The sequence below is a fragment of the Apteryx mantelli genome, chromosome 16 (assembly GCF_036417845.1).
Source record: "Apteryx mantelli isolate bAptMan1 chromosome 16, bAptMan1.hap1, whole genome shotgun sequence".
In the NCBI taxonomy this organism is placed as follows: domain Eukaryota; kingdom Metazoa; phylum Chordata; class Aves; order Apterygiformes; family Apterygidae; genus Apteryx; species Apteryx mantelli.
Window position 1 is genome coordinate 4900807 of NC_089993.1, and position 23402 is coordinate 4924208.

The 23402-nt window shown below is 51.0% G+C and overlaps 1 protein-coding gene across 1 annotated transcript in view; it reads right to left on the minus strand.

The window, feature by feature from the left end:
* Positions 1-837: 837 nt before the first annotated feature.
* The window catches only part of PPL (periplakin), a 32206-nt gene continuing 9641 nt past the window's right edge, over positions 838-23402 (minus strand). The window contains exons 2-22 of the mRNA XM_067306396.1: positions 20155-20254; positions 19284-19438; positions 18576-18696; positions 17424-17549; positions 17045-17086; positions 16689-16850; positions 16123-16230; positions 15424-15519; positions 14167-14289; positions 13033-13179; positions 11993-12144; positions 10984-11081; positions 10314-10471; positions 9078-9256; positions 8848-8986; positions 7748-7941; positions 6976-7126; positions 6605-6688; positions 5994-6110; positions 5163-5255; positions 838-4439 (exon numbers count right to left, since the gene is read on the minus strand). Of these exons, the coding sequence (XP_067162497.1) occupies positions 1755-4439; positions 5163-5255; positions 5994-6110; positions 6605-6688; positions 6976-7126; positions 7748-7941; positions 8848-8986; positions 9078-9256; positions 10314-10471; positions 10984-11081; positions 11993-12144; positions 13033-13179; positions 14167-14289; positions 15424-15519; positions 16123-16230; positions 16689-16850; positions 17045-17086; positions 17424-17549; positions 18576-18696; positions 19284-19438; positions 20155-20254 (5230 nt within the window). The 3' untranslated portion in view covers positions 838-1754. The remainder of the gene's footprint in view (positions 4440-5162; positions 5256-5993; positions 6111-6604; positions 6689-6975; positions 7127-7747; positions 7942-8847; positions 8987-9077; positions 9257-10313; positions 10472-10983; positions 11082-11992; positions 12145-13032; positions 13180-14166; positions 14290-15423; positions 15520-16122; positions 16231-16688; positions 16851-17044; positions 17087-17423; positions 17550-18575; positions 18697-19283; positions 19439-20154; positions 20255-23402) is intronic.

A 23402-nucleotide genomic window follows, 5' to 3' on the forward strand; every position in this document is an offset into this window, starting at 1 on the left:
TGAATTAATTAGCATTTTAACTAAAGTCTGCTAAATGGTAAGTAAATCATAGCTCTGTTTCTAGACTTTGTGGTTGTAAAATTGCATATTCTTATTCAATGGATGTGCTCCTGCGGACTTTTGAAGTTGCATCTGCTGGAAAAAGCATCTGGGGTTCAGAACCAGGAGCAACAGCGGTAATTTCTGTGTGTTCCTTTCATTCACAAAGGTAAAAATTATTTTGTTGATCTCTAAAACCAAGATGGACCTGCAGTGAATGCTCACTGGTGCTTTTGTTGACAGCAGAGTTCACCGGAGTCTGGGCATTTAGCTCTGCATAGACATATTGGAAGCAAGTGTGTTGCATAAGGAATACAGACTATAATCTGAGCACAGCTGAATGTGAGCATTTTTAAAAGGCAACACTGATCTGCCAGACCTTTCACTGGACAAGTGGGTTAAATAACGTGAAAAGACCCGAGGTTTTCAATTTTGATTGTCTGCATGCCTAGAATTGGTGGAGGGGGGGCGCTGTTTGCTCTGGTAAAGTAGAAATTGAGGAAAAAGAAATAAAGAAATGAGTATGCTCTAGACTTGGAAGCCCCTGGTACTGTCCCAACATAATTCCCTCTTTTCCTGTAGCTTTAGTCCCATTTTGTTTGTGCATTTCAGTCCCATCTAATGCTGCTAATTAGTTCCAGCTAGTGCTGGTCCAGCAATTTTCCTCTTGGAAAACAGAGTAAACATCTGAAATGAACAGTCTTATTTTTTAACTTTGATTCTGAAATATCATCTTCCTTTAAAACCAAAGATCAAAAGGCTGTCACAATTAAAAAAAGAAAAACAAACTTCTGATTGGAACCACTGCATTTTTATTTTGTACTATAAATAGAATTTCCCTCTATTTCCCATTCCCTTACACAAGTAAATGAAACGTGTAGCTGCATGTAACTCCATTCAGTAAAATACCAGCACAAATGGCTTTTAACCATGAGGTAAGCTAACTGTGTTTAGAAGGCACTCTGCATTTGGTTACAGTTGCATGCTTTACACTAGCATCTTGTGTTTGGCGATATTGCCATCTCTTCACATACTTTTTGGTGAACCCTACAATACATGAATGCTCCTCCCGAATCTAGGACTGACACCATCAAATTACTGTGCTTTGCTTCACTCTTCCCCAGCAGGATAGGCACGTAGGTGAACAAAATGGTGGTGTTTAGATATTAATGTGGTGATACTGAATTAAGATGTATATTACACCTTTTGTCTACAGAGCTGGTTTTCTCAGAGGAAGATTCCATCATTTAGTCATCTGTCCACAGTGAAACTGTCTGGCTTAACAACTTGCAGTTGACATAGCCAGCTTCTGCTGGCCATCTTGGAGTCATCTTGACCTTCAATCTCTCTAATGTCTGCTGTATACAGTTTTTTATGTGAGTATATGCTGAAGAAACTGTAGGCTCTGCTGAGTCTTCAGACTTAGATACTTCACTGGTTTAAGGCTTTTTGTCTTGTTTTTTGTTAGGTTGAGTGATTAAGTAAGACTGAAGAAGGGGATAAAGTTTTAATGTAGTCTTGATGAATGTGTTTTCACTATTGGTGGTGCTTTTCTGCAATATATCACAGCAGGCAGCGTGGCTTCATAGCATGCTTGTGATGGCTGGGGCAGTGGCTCTAGCATTTTGGAAGATGCAAAGGAGGGCAAGGATTTGCAGTGATCTGGTAGTCTAACAAGTGGTGCAGCTCTGACTAGCTGCTTTTAAGAAAAGTTTCTAAAGTGGAGGGAGCACTGTGTAATTACTTCCAGACACCAAGACTGCCAACTCCTGGATTGACATCTCCTTGTTGAGGTAACTGTCATATTGAGCCACGGTTAGCCTTCCGCTCTTCAAGGCATCCTCAATTGAGAACTCTCTACCAGACTTCCTGTCAAGGATCACAGATGATTCCCCATTGGGACCCTTTATTGAGATCTCTTCCCAATCACATTCCTGACTCTTCAGTTTGACAAACAGGCTCCATTCAATGAGGCCAAGCCTATGAGCTTCCTCTGGAGACATCTCCTTGCCTGTATCAGGGTCAATGACCACGATAGAGCGCCTCAGGTGGTTCTCTCTTTGTTCCCTCTTGATAGCCACTGTCTTGAGGCGATTTTGGAGTTGCTCAATCTCTGCATCCTTTTCTCTGGATAACTGCTTCAGATCATCTAACTCCCTTTCCAGAGCTTGGAATCTGGAGTCCAGGTTTATTCCACTGTCCACATGGGTCATGTTTCTCAGATCCCGAGCTTCTGTTGCTGTGAGTTCAATCTCTGACTGCAGCCTCCTTGTTTCCATCAGCAGGTTCTGTTTTTCAAGGTGTAGTCTGTGATTTTCCTCTCTTAATAAGTCTAACTCCTTTGATGACTTAGAGTTGTTGAATTCCACCTCGGACAACCTGGTTTCAAGCCGGTTGATATCTGCATCCAGCTCCCTCTTACGCCTACTCTCCTCCTCTAGATTGCTCTTCAGCTTTTGAATCTCATACTCTGTGTCTCCTTTGTCCACTTGGATGCTCTCTGAAAAGACCACTTTCTCTTTGACTTCCATCTTCTCCAAAGAAAGAAGCTTCTTTCTCAGGGCTTCCAGCTCAGTTTGCAAGACTTGTCTCCGGTGCTTCTCTTCCTCCAGCTCCAGCTTGAGGAGGGAATGCTCCTTCTCTTGCTGGGGATCTTGCTGCAGGATCACTTTCTGTTTCACAGTCACTCTTTCTGTTGTTTCCCTCTCTTGTTCTTCTAACTCATTCAACCTAATCTTCAGCCTCTGCACCTCCAGTTCAGCCTCTCTGCGTGCCTGTCTCTCTTTCTCAAGTTCTTCCAACTGATGTTCTAACTCAGATCGCCGCCTCTGCAGCTTGCGGAGTTCTTCACGGAGGCAGTCGATTTGCTTCAGTTCGCTCTCAATGCTCTGAGAGAAGGAGCTGACTTCAGCTTTCAAGGCAGGATCTTGCTCATACTTTACTACTTCCTGTTGGACCACCTTCTCCTTCACCTGGGAAAGTTCTTCCTCCTTCTGTCTAATTTTCTCTTCTTGGAGTAGCCGCTCCCTCTCTAGGTCAATGTGTTTCATCTGTTCCTCTGCTAGCTGAATTCTCAGAGACTCTACCTCCTCTCTAGTCTTGGGGTCTTCCCGAAACTGCAGAATTTCTTGAACAACTTCCTTCATATGCACTTGAGGCTTGGTATCTTTCAAGGCTTGTATCTCTTGTTTCAGCTGGTAGATCTCCAGGTCAGCTCTTTCAATTGCTCCTGTCCTGTCTATGATTTCTTCCCGAAGTCGCTGTAGCTCCTTTTCAGTTTCTGGATCATTCTTGTACTTAATGACCTCCTTAATGACTTCTTTGACTTCTACCAGTGGCCCTCTGTTCTTCAGAGCAGCCAGCTCAGTTTGGCAGGTCTTCAGTTGTTCGTCACCACCCCGGCATCTTCTCTCCTGTTCTACCAGCTCCAAACGAAGGTTGGCAACTTCATTTTCAGCCTTAGGATCTGGGCGCACAATCTCACGCACTTTCTCCTGGACAACCACCTTGGCATTCTCCTCCTCTAGCAGCTGGATCTTCCTGAGCAGCTCAGCCTTTTCCCGCTCATTGGAACGACCCTTGGATTTCTCATCTTCATACTGGCGCCGAAGCTCGTTCACCTCTCTCTCAATTGCTAAGTCTTTCTCCACCTTTAGCACCTCCTTGACAGTAATTTTGCCCTCAGCGATGGCCCGTTCCTTTTCAAGACGTTTGAGCTTGTCCTGGAGGAAGCTGAGCTCTTTCTCTTGCTTCTGTCTAAGGGCACTTTCCCTCTGTTTGGTCTCTTGCAATATCTGGAATTCCATCTCCAGCTGTGGATCATTCTGCAGCTTCAGCACCTCTTTCTCCATTACCTTCTCCTGCTCTTTGTTCTTCTCGCTGGACAGCACAGCAATTTGTTGGCGTAGAAGGATGACTTCGTTCTCTCTAGTGCCTTCCTGCCTCCTAAGCTCTTCCAGTTCTTCCTTGAGCTTCAGGATTTCATCAGCTTGAGCCTTATCTTGTTCAATACGTAGCACCTCTTTCACAATATATTCCTGTCCTCCTTCCCTCTTCTCGTGCTCCAGAACACGCAGCCTAAGTTTCAGGGCCTCCAGCTCATCCTGGAGCACCTGGTTTTTGCGCTGCTCTTCTGCTAGATTTTGCTGCATTTTGTGGAAGCTCTCATCCAGTTGAGGGTCAGGCACTTTTTTCAGCAGTTCTTTCTTAACTACAGTTTCTTGGGGCTTCTGGTTTTGCAGGTGGACAATGTTGTTCTGAATGGCTTTGATCTCTGCTTCTAGCTGCTGCCGACGCTGGGTCTCATCCTCAAGCTCTTTCTTCAGCTTCCAGACTTCTTCCAGAGGCCTTACAGATTTTTTGCTCTGGACAAAGTCTTGCATCACTTGAACCTCTGGCTGCTGTTGTTGAAAAAGAGCATGTAGTTAAAATAACCAAAGGATCGTATTTGGTGCTTATTTTCAGTGCCTCCAGTGACAAACACTACATGAAAATGTGGATCTTGGCTAATGGAGGCTGCCTATTGCAAACACTGAATAGGGTGTATTTGCAAACAGGTTTCTCTTGAACTACTCTGTGAACTTCCAGCCAGGGAAATGCTTTCTGTATGGTATCTGTTGCTGTCAGAACAAAGGTTTCAGCCATAAGGGATACAAATCCCCCCCCCCCACTTCTGGCATTGGTTTGGCAAGGAAAATGTTAAGAATGATGTGGCATTTCTTAGGATGAGGGGAATATGCCTGTGTGGGCACTAGGAAATGTAGAAGGGTTGTCTGTCTGATTTTTGGCAGATTGTTTAATTTAGGTTTCTGCCGATTAATAATTTTTAGGGCATGAAATGCTGAAATGTTTCCAGTTCAACTTGTAATAGTCAAGGCACATGTGGATATTATTTACATAAATATTCTTTCAGAATAGCATTGCCTCAGCCTATTGAAGGTAAATCATATCCGTTTGTCTGCTGCGTGCAGAGATCTGAACTGTAATCTACAATTGCAACGGAGTTGAACCCTCCCCCTGTCCCCAAACCACCCAGAAGCAATGGCTTTAGGAGCAGGCGTATGTGGTAAGGCTGAGCTCCACGCTTCCTCTTGCTAAGCAAACACTGGGTAGTGATCAGTTACCTGCCGCAGGAGGTTCTGAGCAAATTCTAGATTCTGCAGCCTCTGTTTATTAACAGCATTTACTTCGGTGAATTTGGCTGCCAGAACAGCTTCCTAGGAAACAAAAATGCATTCAGAAAAGGTGGTGGAACCAGGGATGCTTGGTCAAGACTTGCTGAATAGAAACAAATGGCCAGGCCCAAAAGAAGTAACCCTGGGTGCTTTTCCAAAACCTTTCTGCAACAGTGATCTGATTAGCTTTGGGAAAAAAGGAGAGATTCTTGTGCGTGCAAACCGATACCCACACACATAGGCACAGTGGTCTCGCTTCCTTCTGCTTTTACCTGTATGTTCCTACTCAAGACTTGCAAGAAGAGATACAACCAAGGAAGAACGAGGTAGACATTTTTGTTTGCCTGCCTCAATATATAGGATGAGTTTGAGGCAGGTAGCAAGCAGATCCTGCATAGATAAATAGTTTGCGCCCTGCTCTCCCCCTAAGTATACGTATCTAGCATTTCATCTTTGGCAGTGAAACCTCACACTCTGTTTGAAAGCCTTGGGAGGGGAAGGGGAAAGGTTTTTTGGTTTTTGGCTTTTTTTTTTTTTTCTTTTTTACTTTCCCCTTTTAGAAAGGAAATGCTGAATCCAGTATTTTCCCTCCCTCATTCTGGCCAGCCGAGTCCAGCCCAAAAAATGGATGGACTAAGAATGCTGAAAAATTCCTTCCTCCCCTCATCCCTATGCAGTGCCTTCTGAGGCTACTGACAATAAAATAATTGTTTTCAAAATCCTCTTTGGTCCCACAAGCTGTAATCTGCTTTAGTTTGCTACAGGTTACCACTTATTTACCTCCTCTTTCACTTTAGCAGCTGGAGATTGGAGCCTGGGCTTCTTGCTCATGTACCCATTCCGTCCATTCTCTAGGTCAAGGATGGATCGTAGCTTCTCAGCTTCTAACTCATAGTCCTGTGGGAACAAGTTCCCAGGAGAAAGGTGAGATTACTGGGTCCCCTTCACACGCAGATCCCTCCTGCACCCTGACTTTAATGACTTCTTCCCTTGAACTGTGTTTTCTCTTAGGCAAGTCACTGAGGATGGTGGGACCAGGAGCATTATTGGTAGGACCTCCCAGCAAGCTCTGAGTATTGCTCAGGTATTGCCTGTTGCACAGCCCTATTAATATACTAGCACAGCTCCATGCGTGTGCTCAAACTTTCAAGTTACATTACCAATACTGAGCTTTGGAGTAGGGACCCGCCTTTTACAGATAGGAGAACTGAGGCAGTCACATGGCATCTGACTGGCTAATGGCCACAGATGGAGTCAGTGTCAGAGCAGACGTAGCCTGGTTTTAGTGCCTCAGTGTTTTTGTGCAAGTGTACTAGGCTACAAAGGCTTTCTCTGGGCAGCTTTTTGTAGGATGTTAAAAATTGTCCCACGGGTAGAATCACAGTCCTTACCTTCACTGCCTGCTGGTATTGCTGAGCTGTGGTGGAGACTTTCTGCACCTCCTGTTCCTTGCTTGCAATGTCACTTAGGAGTGCCTAATATGCACAGAGACACACGTCAAAGGGAGCACAAAACCCAAACACTTCAGCCTTTTTGAGGTTTGTAATTAGAATTACAATACTGAGAATTATGCCTTGGTACTTCACGTATAAACAAGTCACAGACAGGAGAGTGGGACCTTACAGTGTAAAAATAAATCCAGTAAGTATATTTTTCTGTTTTTCTGTTCAGGAGCTATCTGGATTCCCTTCATTATTTTTTAAATAATGTTGTTGCTTCTCCTCTCCCCCTTGGAGCCCAGGGCTTCCTCAAAAGCAATTACCGCTTGGTTCTTCAGCTTCACTTCAACTTGCTGAATGTTATCTGTCTCCTGCGGCTCGTAGTTAGGTATGTTGCAAAGGAACTGGTTGATTTTGTCATAGTTTGTGCGGTAGTTGGAATAGGCACTTCTCGCTTTCTGCAGGGTTTGAGTTCTGTAGGGAGAAAGTTCAGCTTCAGTACTGTCAAATCTGTTGTGTCTTCTGCAGACACCTCTTAACTGGACCCCACTTCCCCTTCCCCTTTACCCAAAAGACACAAATTTGTTTGTTTTCCATCCCCTTTCCTCTCCGAGCGAGAGTCTTCTGCAGGAATTGGTGGCACCTTGCCAGTATAAATGTAGGCAAAAATGAGAGGAGAAAGGACCCATGGGGCAATTGCAGGAAGAATCCCAGTGAATACTGGGCTTAAGTCTTTAGCAGGATAAGAAGGTACAAGATGTGACATGATCCAGGGAGAGGCAGATGTGAGAGGATGCGGCAGATGATACGCTCTTACCTTACCCATGTGGCGACCAGTGCACATGCTCTTACCAAAGTTCACATCTCTGTTACAACAGCAGTTAATCCTAGAGGCTGACCAGATCTACCCAGCCAGTACATGCCAAGAACCTCTCTCTCTTCTTCCTTAGACCTCTTGGAGGCCCTTCTGCATCTACTCATTCTTGTGACAGTGTTATGCTTCTTCCAGATTCAGTGTGGCTCCATCTTCTACTGTAAATATCCCAGCTCTCCAGGCTGGTCTGGTTCTAGCTGGTTCCTGTCCTAGAGTCTTACCTGTGGTCAATTTGTTTGCTGAGGTTGTTGAAGCGCTGGTTGAGTTTGTAGAGCTCAGCTTCCTGCCGCTCGATGTCAGGGCAGTGCTCTTGGAACTTGCTAGCCAGGGTGTTGGAGCATGTCTTCGTTTTTAGCAAGTTCTGTTCTGCTTCACTGAGCAAGAACCTTTTGGATTGGAGCTCGGAACCCATGGCCTGTGAAAGAAGCAGGAGAGAAAGGATCTCCAGGGTTATACACGTGCCAGACATTTGTCACTGTGTCCCACCAACTCCAGCATCTGCACTGGAGCTGCAGGAGATGTTAAGGAATAGTTGAACTGCAACAGTGCTGTGAGTTCTGGAGAAAAGCAAGTTAGAGGTGTGCTTTGTAAACAGAGCCATCTGGTAAACGTATTGGGGAAAGTGAGCTCTTATTCCCTTCTCTACCTGTTGTCTTTGAAAATAAGCGTGCTGTGTGAAAAATGTTTTGTGCTCCTCATGCAGACCTTAGGTCCTTTTCCTGCTAGTGCAGCAGCTCCAGAAGGAGCTATGAAAGCTTTTGCCTGCTATCCTGAACTTGTGGACTTGATGCAAAAGCTGAAGAAGAATGTGAAATTCTGGTCTAGCCAGTTCTTGGCCTTTGTAGAAGAAGGATCGCCAGTTCTGCTCAGTAGGTTTTCCCAGAGGTAACTGTTCTCAAAACCATGATAGGTCCATCTCTTTCATTTATCAGGCCTTTGCACTGCTTTTCCCAGACCATTTTTATCTTTTTCCTCTCCATTAGTCCTCAGTCAAATCAGAAGTACTCAACTGGCATTTGCTTTCTGGTTTGGGGATGGGAACAGTTTGCATTTAAGGTCTTTTCATAGGTTTTCCTCTCATCCCCACCCATGAGCACCTTCTGAGGTAGCACTCTGCAGGAAACTTGAGGAAAAGACTGCCTCGCCTCAGGTATGTGGGGTCACTGGACTTAATATAAGGTATGTGTAGCATCTCCAGCTGGGATATGTCATCCCTCTACCAACTGTTTGTCACTTCAACAGCAATTACCACAGCTTTCGGGAAGTGTTTCTCTATGGAGCATGTCAATAGGGTAGAAAACTGGCTGGAGAAAACACTCACCAATAGCTCTTCTTTCTTACGATCTACAACCCGCAAATCTTCTGGTACAGTATCATCTATGACCAGTTTGTTCTCATATGTAGACAGCAGGTCTCGGCCTTGTTGGAGGCTCCTCTCGAGGTGCGTGGCCACCTCAACTCTGTATGGACACAAGGGGAAAGGTGCTAAAGCATGCCTGAATCTGTCTCCTGCAAGACCCTACATTATGCCTGGTTCAAGTCATGACTTACTTTTCTTGGGCAGCATTGAGCAGCTGGACTACACGATCATACTTGTTGCTGGTGTCCTCCACCTTCTTCTTGACCAAGGTGGCACTGCCAGTGTTCGGCACAGATTCAATGAAGACCTCACACTCCTGGATCTTCCTTATTTTGTCTGGTTCAATGCGGCGGACCTCATTGGTGATGTTCTGCAGTAAGAATAAAATCTTTATAGCAACTGAATTACACCTTGCAATTATGTGACAAACAAGCTGACCCTTGGCTGTCTGGTATGAGACAGGAGGTCAGGCTGGGGTCCTGTGTTTGATGGCAGGTGCCTTTCAGCCCTATCAGGACAAAGGGATATGTTCTATTGACTTGTATCCAACACTGTTCTGGGGCAAGCCAACTAGCCCTTAGCAAGGAAACTCTGGCTGGGAAGGGACTGGTTCACACCAGCTCTAGCTCGGCTAAAAATGTGGACCGCTAGGCTCTGCAACGTTAAGGATGAATTTTTGACACTGCTTGAGCAGAGGTGTTGGACTAGATGATCTCTAAAGGTCCCTTCCAACCTCAGCTGTTCTGTGATTCTGTAAATTCTTGCCTGGACATCAAAGCACTGCAGACAGTTGGAGCAATTTGCTTTCACTTGTGGTGGCATTCGGATTTTGCCACAGCCCTGGGCAGGTGATGTAACCAGGGAGCTGAATTTCCCCCCAAAACAAGGGAAGTTTGTGGCAAGGAGCCTGGCTTAATTAGGGGTCTGAAGGAGAGGAAGGAAGCTGGATGTTACCAGCACAAGAGCCTAGTGGAGCCAGTGCTGAATTGTGCACAAGGAAAGAGAGTGCCCAGGACCACAGGTATTTTCTTGCTTCTCCTTTCTTAGCTGGTGATGGCAGTGGCAGAGTTAGTATACCTGCTATGCTCCAGGAATGAGGGCAGGAAAGGCAGGATCAAAACTTTAGGGTTCCCCTCTCTTTCTCTCAGCCCAAAAAAAGCAGCTCTCTGTCATTTCCTTCCCATTTAACCCTTCAGTGACAGAGCTGGGCCATGAACAGGGCAAAGATTTGACTTCTGAGGCTGCTCAAACGGCTGTTCCCCATCTCCACTGAGAGAAAGCAGCTAGTTGCAAACATCACATCATGCCTGCATGTTCCTGAGCTCAGGGAGTATCTACAGCACCTAGTACACCGGGCACCACCCTGGGTATCCCTTGGGAATATAGTCCCTGTATAGCACCATATGCCTGCTGCCACAGTGCCATACCTTCAGCTCCTTGGAGCGCTCAGTGCTGTCCTGCACAGCCCGACTCTGCTCCAGTGGGGGCCGAAGATTTGCTGTTATTGCTTTTTCCTGCTTGTCCAGGTCACTATTCACTTTCTCCAGCCCTGCCAGAAGCTGGCGCCCCTGAATCGATGCCGCATCTGGATAATGAGAAGGAACCAGGTTAGAACTGGATGGAAGCTGGGGCTAGACTTGGCCCCACTGTTGAGGAGCAGCCAGAGAGCAGAGCACGAGACCAGCATCCTTTTCTGCTCCCTGAGCCCTGCCTGCCATGACCGTAGCCTGGCCGCGCTGCTCCTGTGCACGTCCTGACCCGGCACCCAGCCACCATTCTCCCTGGGACCGTTACTAGACTGGAAACTGTCAGTGACATGCCCCCACCGCACCTATTCAACAGCCCAACTCCTCTGGCAATGAGAATGGACCATCTACAGGTAGGAGCCAAAGGCAATGCTTCTGAGCTGTCTGTGCATGCTACAGTCCCCTGTCTTTACATGGGTAGCAGGGCGCGGTGGTTTCTGCCAACAGGCAGAAGCCTGAGGGCATAGGCAGAGCCACTACCTGTGTCTGAAGCTAAGTTCAGGGCTACAGCTCCCTCTTTTGTGCGTGTATGGGAAGGGGCAAGCCAAAAGCTGCCCTTCCAGAGTCGCACCTCCAATGCTGTCTGCCTTTAGCCCCTCATAGCGCTGCTGGAGGATGTTCTTGCAGTTGGTAGTCTTCTCCTTCACGTTCATATACTGGTTGGCAATGCTGCAAAACAGGACAGCATGGATGAAAGGTTAAACCCTGGCCCTCGGTGCCTCTATCACCCTGTCACCCATACCGGGTTCTGCTCTAGGAATGAGCTGCAGCTCTGGAGGGACCTGGCCCCCCACTGCAGCCATGAAATGAGTCGGAGAGAGGCTTAGCTGGGGTCAGGTCTCTGGACCCTCGCCCCACGCTGGCAAATGGACAGAGCAGTGTCTTCACCCTGGAGGGGTGTTTGAGAGCAGGGGAGGCAGCACAGGCTCTGCCTGCTACCCCCATGTGTGAGAAGACCCCTATAATACCCCATGAGCATTTCTCAAGTCTGGCTCGCAGACAGACAGGCAGGGTCTCTTCTGCCTTAATTGCCCTCCAGAGGAGGGGGAACCTGGATGGCTCTGAGCTGGCCCACAAGGCCTGGAGGTCTCAGAAGGCAGGTGAGTGCCTCAGCCTCTGTTCTTGCCAGGTCAGACCTTACGTGCAAACAGGAGGGTGCTGGAATCCCCTCCCCTGGAGGAAGTCTGAGGTTTCAAAGAGGCATGCGTCACTGGGGGAATCAGGGCAACAGTCCCTCATTAGTACTGCCAGATGTGGTGCAGGAACAACCTGCAGCCTCTGCATTTGCCTGGCTTGTAGCTGCCTGGGCCGGGGGTCTCCAACCTGGGGCTTGTGGGCGCTGTGGTGCTTCCAAGATCCTCTGCCACTGCTTGCATCCCCAAGAAGTGCAGAGGGATGGCAAGGACAGCAGCAGTACTGCCCCAACATGTTCCTTGCTCAGTGTCACAGCCTGCGGCTGGTGCGGGTAACTGATCCACCCTAGAGCTCTAAAGCAAGAGTGGCTGAAGCTGCTGTGGCAGCAGGAGGGTCCGGCATGGCGCGGCCCAGCTGCAGCGAGGAGCAGGCTGGGCGGCACGTACTTGTCAGCAAGCACCACCGCTTCGGGGTCAGAGGGGGGGATCATGAAGCAGACTCCAGGGGCGCTGAGTTTTTGTCCTGAGCTGTCTGTCACGTCCCAAATGTCTCCACTGTTCTTCTGCAGGGTGTAGCGGGCTCCTCGGGTTATCTGGCCCTTGGGAACAGAAACAGTCATAGCAGCAGGTCAGGAAAAATGCATCCCGCTCTGCTCCACGCAGGCAGCCCTGGGGAGCAGTGCTTCGGGCAGGCGGGAGAGGCCTGTGGCACAATCCCTTCTCTCAGCACCCTCTGAATTCTCCGAGTATCGCCACTTGCAGAAACCTCTTGTGCCTCCTACTCCCTTAAGCCTCCAGGTACGAAGCCATGCCTCCTCTTGCAACAGCCACAGCAAGCAAAGTCCCACTAGGGCAGAGACGAGAAGGCGTTTCCAAGGCTGTGCTGTGGGTTTCCTTTTCTAAGACACAGGCAGCTGAGTCAGCCAGAGCTACTCTCTCCTCCCCAGGCCCCTGCTGCTCCAGTGTTGTCTCTCAGCTTTGCTGCCACATCATTGCTTCATTCAGTCTGGTACAAAAACTGATATTCCACTGGTGATGTGACAGTACAGGTGGGGGGGATGCAAATGTGCCTGCTGGGACAACACTGGTGGTGGTGGTTTGAGTTTCTCTGGTCAGAAGCGTGCCTGGACGTCTTTAACGTGCCAGCCCAGGCAGCAGCAGGCGTGGGAGCGTGACAGAGCCGGGCTGTCGTAATCTCGCCAAGGGTGTGATAGGCACATTGTCTGCAGGAGGAACGGAGGCTGCATTTCCCCAGACCTGTCCTGCACTGCTCTTCCCAAGCTGCAAGACCTGCTTTCATATCTCTGCAAGCTGCACCCTTTGCCTTGTCCACACTGAGGGAGACATCACTGCTTGGACACTGGCAAAACCTACTCCTTAACCAGCTTTCTCTTCTGTTCCCTACTGCGCACCAAGGAGCCGAACGGACTGTTTCCAGCAGTGCCTCTGCGGCCCTCACGGGAAGGGTTGACTGAGGGAGACTTTACCTGCTCGCCTTCGTACTCGCAGAGAGCCTCCACGGGAATGGGCTGGAGCGGCATCTCCCGGCGGTACCTCAGGGGGAGAATGTGCTGGCTGCGCTCCTGCAGGGACTTCACCACAGCATCATACTTATCCAAGGCCTTCTCCTGGTCCTAGCACAGGGTGACAACCAAAACCAGTGCAGAGATGTGGGAAGAGTGAGGCAGGGGCTGCAGAGCTCCTGGGCCTTCCCAGCTGGTGAATGTCTGGGGAAGAGCTCATACAAGTGCTGGTGGAACAAAGACCTCAGAAAATGTCTCCTGGGTCCTGCTGTCCTGCTGTTACGCTCTTGCACTGAGCACTCTCCTCTACTCTTCTGCCTCTGCAACTAGACTGGGATTTGGGACCTTGGAACGACGTTCCACCATGGTTTTGCATTCCTCCAAAGCTAGGCCTATGCTGAGCTCGCGCTGCTGCTGCGCCTCGGCTCTAACCACCAGGCAGCAGTAGGCACTTCCTGGGCTACAGCCCACATCTGTGCAGCTGCATATTGATGTAATAACCCTGATCCCAGCTATCAGCTCTGGAGCCTCTTGCGACGGCTCTAGATCAGTTGCTCTACTTCTAGATGTGCAGGTGGGTATCCCACAGTGTTTACTGGGATGGAGCATGCAAAAGGAAAGGGATGGCTCTTAGAAAGAGCTCTCAGCTGTCCCGAGAGACATCAGGCCTGCTGTGGCATGCTTGGGCCTGGGCTGGGCCAGCTGCTCCACACAGCCGTTCCCAAGTGGGCGATCTCACAGCCCGGCTCTCTGCGGCACAGCTAGTTCCACAACCTCCTCTGGGAGCAGGTCTAATTATGCTCCCACCCCTTATGAGCACTAACTGAATGAGAGAACAAATAAAAACCAGCCCAGTGAGCAATTATGTTGCCATGGGAGAGGCAATCTCTAGCTGGAGGGGAAGGAAGAGTCAGGTGAATGCCGGGCGAAGGGAGGCAGCAGCGTGGGCCCTGCTGCTAGCCACGGTGAGAGCCACGCCAAGATGCCTACATGGGCAGGGATGTGCCTTCTGTGGGTGTTGCAAGGACCCTCTGGTGCCCACTGCTGCTACCACCATGCTTGCCTCCCCTTTTGGTCCTGGCTTCACTGAATACTCACATCCAGCTCCCTGAGGAGAGATTCAAGCTGGTATCTATCCTTGAACTCTGGGCAGAATTTTTGGTCCAAGTCTGTATCTACCTTCTTCAAGAGCTCCTGGGCATCCTTAGTGTCTTTCTGGAACTGCAAAAAAGTAAAATCTCTTGTGAGCGAGGGCCCCTGCTGAAAAATGTGGCAGCCCCTACAGTCCAGCATCCCGATCGTCACACTGCCTGGAGCAGAGAGAGCCAATGGGAGATATGACGGAGGTCTGAAAACTCAGAAGCGCATGAGAAAGAGAATGAAGAATCACTATTTGTTATGCTCAGGACATCAGAGCTAGAGGAAAGACAACCAGTGAAATAACAGGGCAGATTATTGCGTGCTCTCTTCCTGCAAAGTTGCTAAATCCTGCTTCTGACCCATCCTCCCCACCTTTAGTTTTGTTTCACTTGAACAGTGTCATGACCAAGACACCTTTCTGCATTGGGTCTCCCTGGCCTCTGTTGCCAGTGATGAGACAGAGCTGAGCCCTTCCACACACAAACCATCCCACAGGGCAGTTATTCTAGCAGATACTGAACAGGCACCTACAAAAGGCACGGCCTGGGCTGGGCGCTACAGTTCAACTTTGGCAAAAGATTCATCACGTCTTAAACACACCCAGGTTGTGGGAGAGGAATCCTGCCCGACCTGCTCTCCTGCAGAGCCTCCCTGGCTGTCAGATGCAATTTATCAAGCAGACATCTGTCTGCAGAGCTCAGCTGGAGCAGTGAGCCCTTCGCAGGGCTCCCTGTGTGGCGAACACAGCAGTGTGCTTTGTGCAGGTCAGATTTCCCACTCAGACCTGTTCTGCTCCCCCAAGGAACATGCAAGGCCGCCCCATGGCCTGGTTTGGGGGTAAGGTGACATAAGACTGGCTTGAGCCTTGCCATAAGCCCAGAGGGAAATTCCTCTGCCATCCTGCAGGCAGAGGATGCTGACACTGGACAGCAGCTCTTGAACCTTGGCAACAGAAGTGGAGACTTTCTGGAAGTTATGCTTTGGCCAAGCAAATTATTGTGCTTGGCATTTGAGCAATTATGACTTGTGTTATATCAGGTCAAGGCTGAGGACCTAATAATTCTCCTAGCTTAAAAGCTCCTTAGACTAGAGGACTAAATCTCTTCTGCCTTGTTTCCAGAGTGCCAGGGGTTTGTTCATACACTGGCCCAGCATCTACCCCCTAGGGTGCACAGAGCAGACAACAGTGCCTCGCTAGCGCCAAGGATCTGGTACCTTGTGGAAGTCCTCCATGAACTTCAGATGGCTCTCCTCACAGATCAGGAAGTTGAGGTACTCCTTCCAGTCCGCGTGGACTGCCTCAATGTGAGCCTGTAACACAGCGCAGCGTCAGAGCCCGGGGGCAGCAGGGTGGCATTAGCCACACATGCACCGCGCTTCCCAGGGAGCAAGGTGGAAAGTTTGCTCTGCGGCCAAGCTCAGCCCACTGGAGTGAAAGGACTTGTGCTAGGGGTGAACCTAAGCTGGCCAGCAGCAAGTACCAATTTCCATTTTGAGCAAACAAATCCTTGGCTGCCTATGAAACCAGCCAGAAGCTCTTGTTACAGAGCTAGGATGGGAGTACAACAGAGATAGTCCAAAACTGGGGTGCTTTGATGGGATTGTGGGGAACAGTGGAAGAAAGTGGCAAATTCTGTGGCCATATGTCCAACTTCCCATCAAATGTGGAACTTCATAATGTAATTTATCCTTTGTGGAGAGTCAATCTATAACCACTACAGGACTAATGACAGTGGGAAGAGCTACTTAGATTTATCTCTGCTCCTTTGATTCTGTTTATACACTTGCAAGTGAAGGATGCTTTTCCCGTTTGGCATCCCAGGAAGTAATTCAAGTGTTGCAATAGCACAAAGTCCCACACGGGACAAAGGCTAGGTGAGTCCCCTCTAAGCATGCAGGGAAGCCAGAGCTCACCTCGATGGCATTCTTCCCAGGGTGATTCTGGGCAAGCAGCTGATCTCCATCCGCGTGCAGCTTGTTGATGGCCTCCTCCTTCTCTTCTAGTTTCCGGTGGATGAAGTTCTGCAATGAGAGGGGACCTTGGCTTAGTCCTATGTCAAAGCTGCTTCAGACTAAAAGGGCGTGAACAGCTCCACAAGACTGATGGCCTTGTATTCCCCTACTTGCGGATGTTGCTAAGATCTCTGGGTTTGATTATTACCAAGCTAACGCTGAGCTAAGGAAGAAGAGAACTAGGAACCTGTCAAGTCTCCTCTTTGCTTAAGCATCCAGCACCTTTATTTCTGGCAGGAGGTAAGGATTAACGTTGCTATTTATATTCTATCATCTGTAAATCTCAAAGTGCTTCATGATGGAATGGAGAAACTGAGGCACAGGGAAGGGATATTTCCTGCCTCTGCCCAACCTCCAGTCTGCTCCCCTGGCTCTGTGCCCGCGTGCATTGCTGTAATGCCTCCAGCCTGGAAGGCTGGCAGACGGTGGCTGGCACGGGGGCAGGCTGCACACAAGCGTGCACAAACCTCGTATTGGCGGCGCCGGCTGGGGTAGTCCAGGTTGTGGTCGCTCCAGTCGTAATGTGTCCTGTCCTTCGCCTGCTGATCCAGCCAGTAGAGCTTGTTTGTGCAACGCTGCATGTAGTCCTGCAGGGAATTCAAATCCTGCTGCCGCTGCTGGGAGCCAGCCTGTTAAGTGAAGGGTTAGAGAGAGCTCAGCCCAAAATTCCTTTCTCCCCTTGCCCTCTCCTCCACGGGGCAGAGTTGTCTGCTGAGGGCGCTTGGCTCCCCCAGCAGAGGCACCCCTGTAAAGGGCTCTTCCCACCCCAGCCTCACCCTGATGCCACCCAGCCTTTTTCCAAGGCCCCAGAGGTGTCTCTTACCAGCAGTTTCTGATATTTGGTTTGGAGGTCGCTTGTGTGGTCCTGGTAACAGAGAAGAAAAGCAAGCGTTAAGGGCATGTCTCCAACGAGCAGAAGTCCAAAGCAGGTTGGATGAGGGAGGGGGATGTGGATTTTATAGGATTTGCCCCATTGTAAAGCTAGGCTCAGTGTGCGATGCTCAGCTCAGAGCTTAGGAGTGGATCTGGACACTCACACAACCCCATCTGGGCTCTGACAGCTTGGGAGCTGCCCATCGTCCCACCCGGGCGAGCTGCCTCGCTGCCCTCGCCTTCGTCAGTGGCATGGGCCCCCCTCCTGTGTCCAGGGCCACCCCCATGGGGCAGCGCCCAAGCTGGCGGGGAGAGGGAGGAGAGCTGACCTTGCTGCCTTCCTTGGTGATGTGTGGGCCGATGACCATCACCTCGTTGTGGAAGATGTTGTGCTCTTCTACTTGGCTATTGACCAATGGCAGGTCAGTCCCAAAGCCCTTGCCACTCAGCATGTCCTGCGTCGTGCAAAATTTAGGGTTAATGATGGGAGAAAAGAGGCAGAGCAGATAGGGTCTGGGAAACTCCCCTTTTGTGCAGGAGAGACGATGCGGAGCTGGGCTTGGACAGCTTCGGCTGAGGGATGTGGAGCTACAGATGCTACCAGGAAAGTCTTATGCCCTGCAGGTTAACCTCACGCCCTGGGTTCAGGGCTGGTCGCTGTCCGCATGCTGAGGTGGCGTGCGGGAGTCCCCAGAGCAACAGAGGGATAGCGAAACTGGCTGTGAAAACAGCCCGAATAACTTCATGGCCCCTGCACAGGCACCCAAAGCAGTGCAGCCGGGGTGCGAGCCAGCAACCCGAGGGTGCGTTACAAGGGGTCAGCAGTGGCAGGGTCCCTGGTGAGCGCGCGGTGCATGCCATGGACAGAGCTCTCAGGCCTCCTGGCTTCTCATGCCTGCAGGGAGGTTACTGAGACAAGGGAGCCAGGCTCTTTACAGTGGTGCATGGTGGGAGCCGTGAGGCGGTATGAGAGACAACAGGCATAAACGGAAAGAGGGGGGGTTCAGGCTGGATATAAGGAGGCCTCTTCACTGTTGGGACAGTTGAGCATTGGAGCATGTTGCCCAGGGAGGGGGTGCAGTCTCCATCCTCGCTGGTGCCCTGCAGTGATTTGCCTATGCTCATCCAGCAGGGCAGTGGCCAGGCCGAGCCCAGGAGCCAGTCTCCCGAGTGGCCGGCGGGGGCATTCCCACTGAGCCACACGATCCGCCAGAGCTTTTGAGCGTTTGGCCCAGATGCTGCCTGCATTGCTGCTTTAAGCACTGATTCCTAGCACTGCTGCAGCTGTGCTGCCTGGCCTTTTCCTATCACCTCTGGCACCCTTCGTTACCATCCAGCACCCCATGTTCTTCCCATCCGCTCCTTTGCACTCCCTCCACCATGCTGTTTGCTGCTTGCATGGGTGTGAGACCCTGTCTTCTGCCAGGCACTGCTGCTGGCTGGGTAGGTGTCACTGGTGTAATCTCAGGCCCCCTTGGTACCTGTTTCTCCTCGATCACTGTCGACCAGTTGACCTGGGGCTCGATCTGCTGCAGGGGGAAGTTGTAGATCTGGTCGTGTTTCACACGCAAGTTTGCCACTCGTTCCTTCAGCTGCCGGATGCTGTGGGAAGGGAAAGATGGGGGTGGGATGCAGGATGTGGGCATGAGCCAGCCCTGGCAGTAATTTCAGCAGCTCTAGGCGATCCCCTCCCAGCCCTCCCATGGATGGGCAATGCCCGAGCAGACTGCCCTTAGGAGACCCTGGAGAACATAGCACTGCCAGGTAGGGTGGGAGCAACTGCGGAGTTTGTTCCACATTGTGCAACCAGCTGGGGAGCGAGAGGGCAAAGGCTCCTGCACACTGATCCTCTGCCAAGGGCTGCTCAGCAAAACCTCCAGCTCAGAGCAGGCCGTAGCGGGGGAGAGCACAGCCTCCCTGCCCACCGGGCAGATACGGCCACAGGGGCTCTGTGCAGAGCCTCGCACATGGCTGCGGGCAGGCGTGCAGTGATCCTTGCCTTCTGCATATGTGTGCCTGAGGACGGGTGCAGGTTGTGAGCATCAGGCTAACGCAAGTCACCAGGGCTGGGAGGCAGAGGAGCCCGCAGTACCTCCCCCAGGTCCAGGTGGAAGCTGAGCAGACCTCCTGGAGAAGAGGCCTCCCACCCCGCAAGGGACTGGGAACAGACTTCCTTCTGTGGTACTCACTCCTCGGTGATCATTTCACCCTGGGGGTGCTTCATGTGCTTGGCAATTGCCGCATCCCCATCCAGCACGTAGAGCAGCTTGTCCGACTCGGTGAGTTTCTGAGCCGTGAGGTCCTTGTACTGAGCCAGCTGGCAGGCCTTGATCTTGTGCAAGTCCTGGGGAGGCAACAGAGAGAGAACTGGGAGTAGAATGAAGGCAAACACAAAAGAAAAAACGAGAGCACCCAGCTGCCCACTGCACAGAGCTGGCCTGGTCCATGCTGGGCTGTGGGATGGGCGAGTGCACACGTGTAGCACCGCTGAGCCAGGTCCTCCCCCATGGATCACCTTTTGTACTGCCACTAATGTATTTTGCTTTCTCCTCATGTATGTTAGCCCTGAGGAAGAGCTGTGGCTAGTGGAGACTACATTGCCTTTGGATGCGCCATGTCATCATCTGAGAAAATGAAGATGTTTCAGGCCCCTTCTCCTCCATCACAGCTGCCTTTTTACTGCAGATCCCTGCTCTGCGCAGTAGTATCCTGCCCTGGATAGAGAAGACTCTCAGGGCCACATCATCTCTCACAGACTTCCAGCTTCTTCCTGTAACCCTGAGGAACCTGTACCTCCCTCTGTTACAGAAAGGCAATCCCAGCCAGGGTGAACTCCTCCGGGCAGGGTGAGTGCATGCACATGCGGTAGGACAGACGGTAAAAGCACCGAGAAGCAGGACAGGCTGCTGGAGCCCGGCCTGTGGCTGGAGAGCGATGCTGCACGTGGACTGGCGGTGCAGAGGACTCTGCAGGGGGTGCGTGGAGGAGGCGGGCGGGCGGGCGGGCAGGAGGACAGGGGAGGGAGCCTGCCTAGGGTGTGTAAGGACATTGCATACTCACACTCTGCATTCGGGAGTCAGTCTCCACAATGTTTTTCTCCACCTGGTCGGCATTTTTCTGCAGGCGTTCGATGAGCTCAGTCAGCTCTTTGCTGGAGATGCTGGAGAAGAGGGTCAGAGAGAGGCACTTGTCACCCCATGACCCCAGCCCCGAGCCGCCGCCGGGGCTGCTCTCGGCGTACCGTGACCCCGTCCTCCCGCAGCGTGTGCAGGGGTGGCTGGGGGCCAGCCGTGCCTGCCAGGCGCTGCAGCTGCGCGTGACTCACTGGTGCCTTTCTAACACTTTCCAAAATACTCGGCTGCTCTGCCAGGACGGGGGTGGTGGATGGGGACTTACTATCCCCCACACAGCGAGAACAGGCGTCCCCACCTTAGCCAAGCCTGGCCCTCGTTCGGATTCGATGCAAGCAAGGACGAGGGCTGTTTGCTGGAGAGAGAGAAAGAGAGAGAGAGAGGGCGGCTCCCGCAGAGAGTGGGAGCACGAGCCCCTCTCTGCCAGCAAAGAGGACCCCAAACTGCAGGCATCCAGGCAAGAGGGCCTGTTTGGCGAGGCAGCTGCCTGCACACTGGGCCTGTGCTTCTCCCTGGCCTGGCGTGCAGCCCTGGCCGCATCCCCACCTCGGCCCAGGGCTCACGTGTTCTGCTGCGCAGAGCGCCCGGCAGCAGGCACTGCCCTGCGCGCGTCCAGCACCTGCCTGCAGCAGCCCTGACTCCCTCAAGAGATGGCACCTGCTCTGCAAGTTAGTATCCACAATTTAAACCAAATAAAAGGAGACAGGACAGCACCCATTCCATCTACTCTCAGGCAGTCTGTCTCTTGCTAGGCAATATTTTTCATCCCCCCCTACACACGCCCAGGATAATGGTGTTGTCCAAGCCTCTCTCTGTGTTTGCAGCAGTGCTGATGGGGACGAGGCCACCTTCTGTTTGCTCCATGCTAGGGGGGATTGCGTGGGGTCGGCCAAATATTCACAGTCATACTGCAGAGTGATATAGCAGGCTGCGCTAGAGCAAGTTCTTCCAATAGCACACGAAACAACCCGTGACAGTTTCTGCATAGCTATGATTGTTTTAAACATTTCATCCTCCCTCTGTTAGCTTGGCTGCAAGGGGAGAAGACGAAGAGCAGCCTGAAGTGTACCAGGTCCATTTCCAAATGACAAGTACACTCCCAACGATGTGCTGGGCAATACCTGCATCTCTCCTGCTGGTGAGTCCTGGCCTGCTTTGAAAACTCGAGACAGAAACCACTTTGCTCAGAGATGAATCACAGCAGCACTCTCCCAGCAGCAACACCCCTGCACGACAACTTTGAGCAGGAAATGCAGGACGCAACGCCCACCCACAGCTCCCAGGGTAACTTCACAAGAAAGGTATAATTAGTTGTTCTGGCATGTGCCCAGAACGCCAACGGCCACACTCCTACTCTTGAAAAAAATGCCATGGGCTCCTGAATGGTCCCATGCAACTTCATAGTTCACAGAGCAGAGTCTAGGCCAGAGAGCTGGGAAGGCTGGAGTTCGTGGCCCATCCGTGATTCCTGTTTGCCATGTGGACTTAAGCCATCAGTTAAGTGTTGGCTCACTCCACTCCCAACCATCTATAGAGTGGGGATAATAAGCCTTAATGACTTTGTTATGTGGTGGTAGAATTAATCTTTATATGGTGCTTAAAAATGTTAATTGCCATTATAGCTGCCAGTAGACAAGGCATGTATTGCCTGCAAAAGCTGGTTCCCCAGCAACCCAAAGGGCAGTAAGCCAGGCTGGGGTCTGGTAAGAGCAGTTATCTGGAGGAGCATCAGCATCCCAACCTGGCTTCCTTACAGCATGGAGGGCTCCTGCAGCAGCCCTTCATCCCCGCGCTGACAGCCCAGCGCTGGCAGCTTCTCCAGCACAGTCCTGAGGGTCTGGTGGCAGGTAAATCCCTAATGGGGCAGGAACCGAACACGTAAGCTTGGTCGAGGAAACCGAGCGTGACCCACGTCCTCCCTCCTTCCACAGAGAGGTGGCTCAAAGCTGGGAATGAAAATGGCCTGTCAAACCGCAGAGGTCAAGGCAGTCCTCTTTGCCAGTGGCTTCCCTGGACACGTGCCCTTGCTCAACCATCAGCAGAGGAAGACCAAGAGGTGGCCTCAGCGGTTCCTGTGCACCACGTAGCCTCCGGCAGTGGTGTTCCTCTCAGCCTGCTGCCTTTTCGACACGGGCGCTGCAGGGAAGAGCCAGCCTCCCCTCCTGGCACTACTGCTGCATTTCAGAGCATGGTCCTGTCAGCTGTGGGTCCATCTTCTTCAATGCAGCAGGAAGAAAACTCAGCTCGGTGCCTGCTCCTCCGTGCCTGGAACGCACTGCAGGAGACTTGCAGCGTGTGACAGATGCACTATCGCTCATGCTTCCCTTAGTTCTGGCCTGGGCAGGATTTACACTGTTTTTTTTTTATAGAAGCTGTATCATCAGAATGCTACTTAGTGTGGCTGGTGGTTAGTGTCTGCCACCACTCTTAGTGCCTGCCTGGCACCTTCTGATTAACAAAAAAAAGCACTACCATAATTGCAGAACCTCTTGCATCAGCAGAAATGAATGCAATTTCAGAGCAGAGAAAAAGCATGTGCTTGGCTCTGCAGGAGGTTAAAGGCTGCTCTTCACCCTGGCCCAGCTCAAGGCACCCTGAGCAGCACAGAGCAAGGTCTGCAGAAAGGCCACATGCACAGACAGCCTGCGGAACAAGGGAGCAGCGAGCTGCATGCAATTGCAGCAGCTCTCAAGCAGATGAGGTGGCTGGATGCGTGTGCATCCACGATGGCGGTGTGAGTTGCACAGCCAGCTGTGGGAACTGCAAGGGTGAGTACAGTTTTCCATCGGTAAATAATCACATTTGGAGGATGCAGGTGTGCATTGAGAGAGCAGCTGCCTGGATCCTGCTAAAATAGTAGAAAAAAGCTCTTCCAAATCAATTTTAGAGTTTCTTCTAATCAGCCGTCAATGAGCTCCAGGTTCAGAGAGCTCTCACCACACAGGCAGTGGATTCAAATAGCTGGGGGATTATAAGGCCCTGTGGTCCTAGTAAGATAAAGCAGTGCCCTCTGTGAACAAACCCAAGCAGCCCGGTTTAACTGGATGTATGGGGTGCTCAAAAAGCGACGGAGGATGAAGGTTAGATTGTCCATTTCATTGTGCTGGGCTCCTGTCCATTGGATACAGCCAGCCTGGCATTTAAATGATTCTTCAGGACCAGTGCTGACAGCCTTGG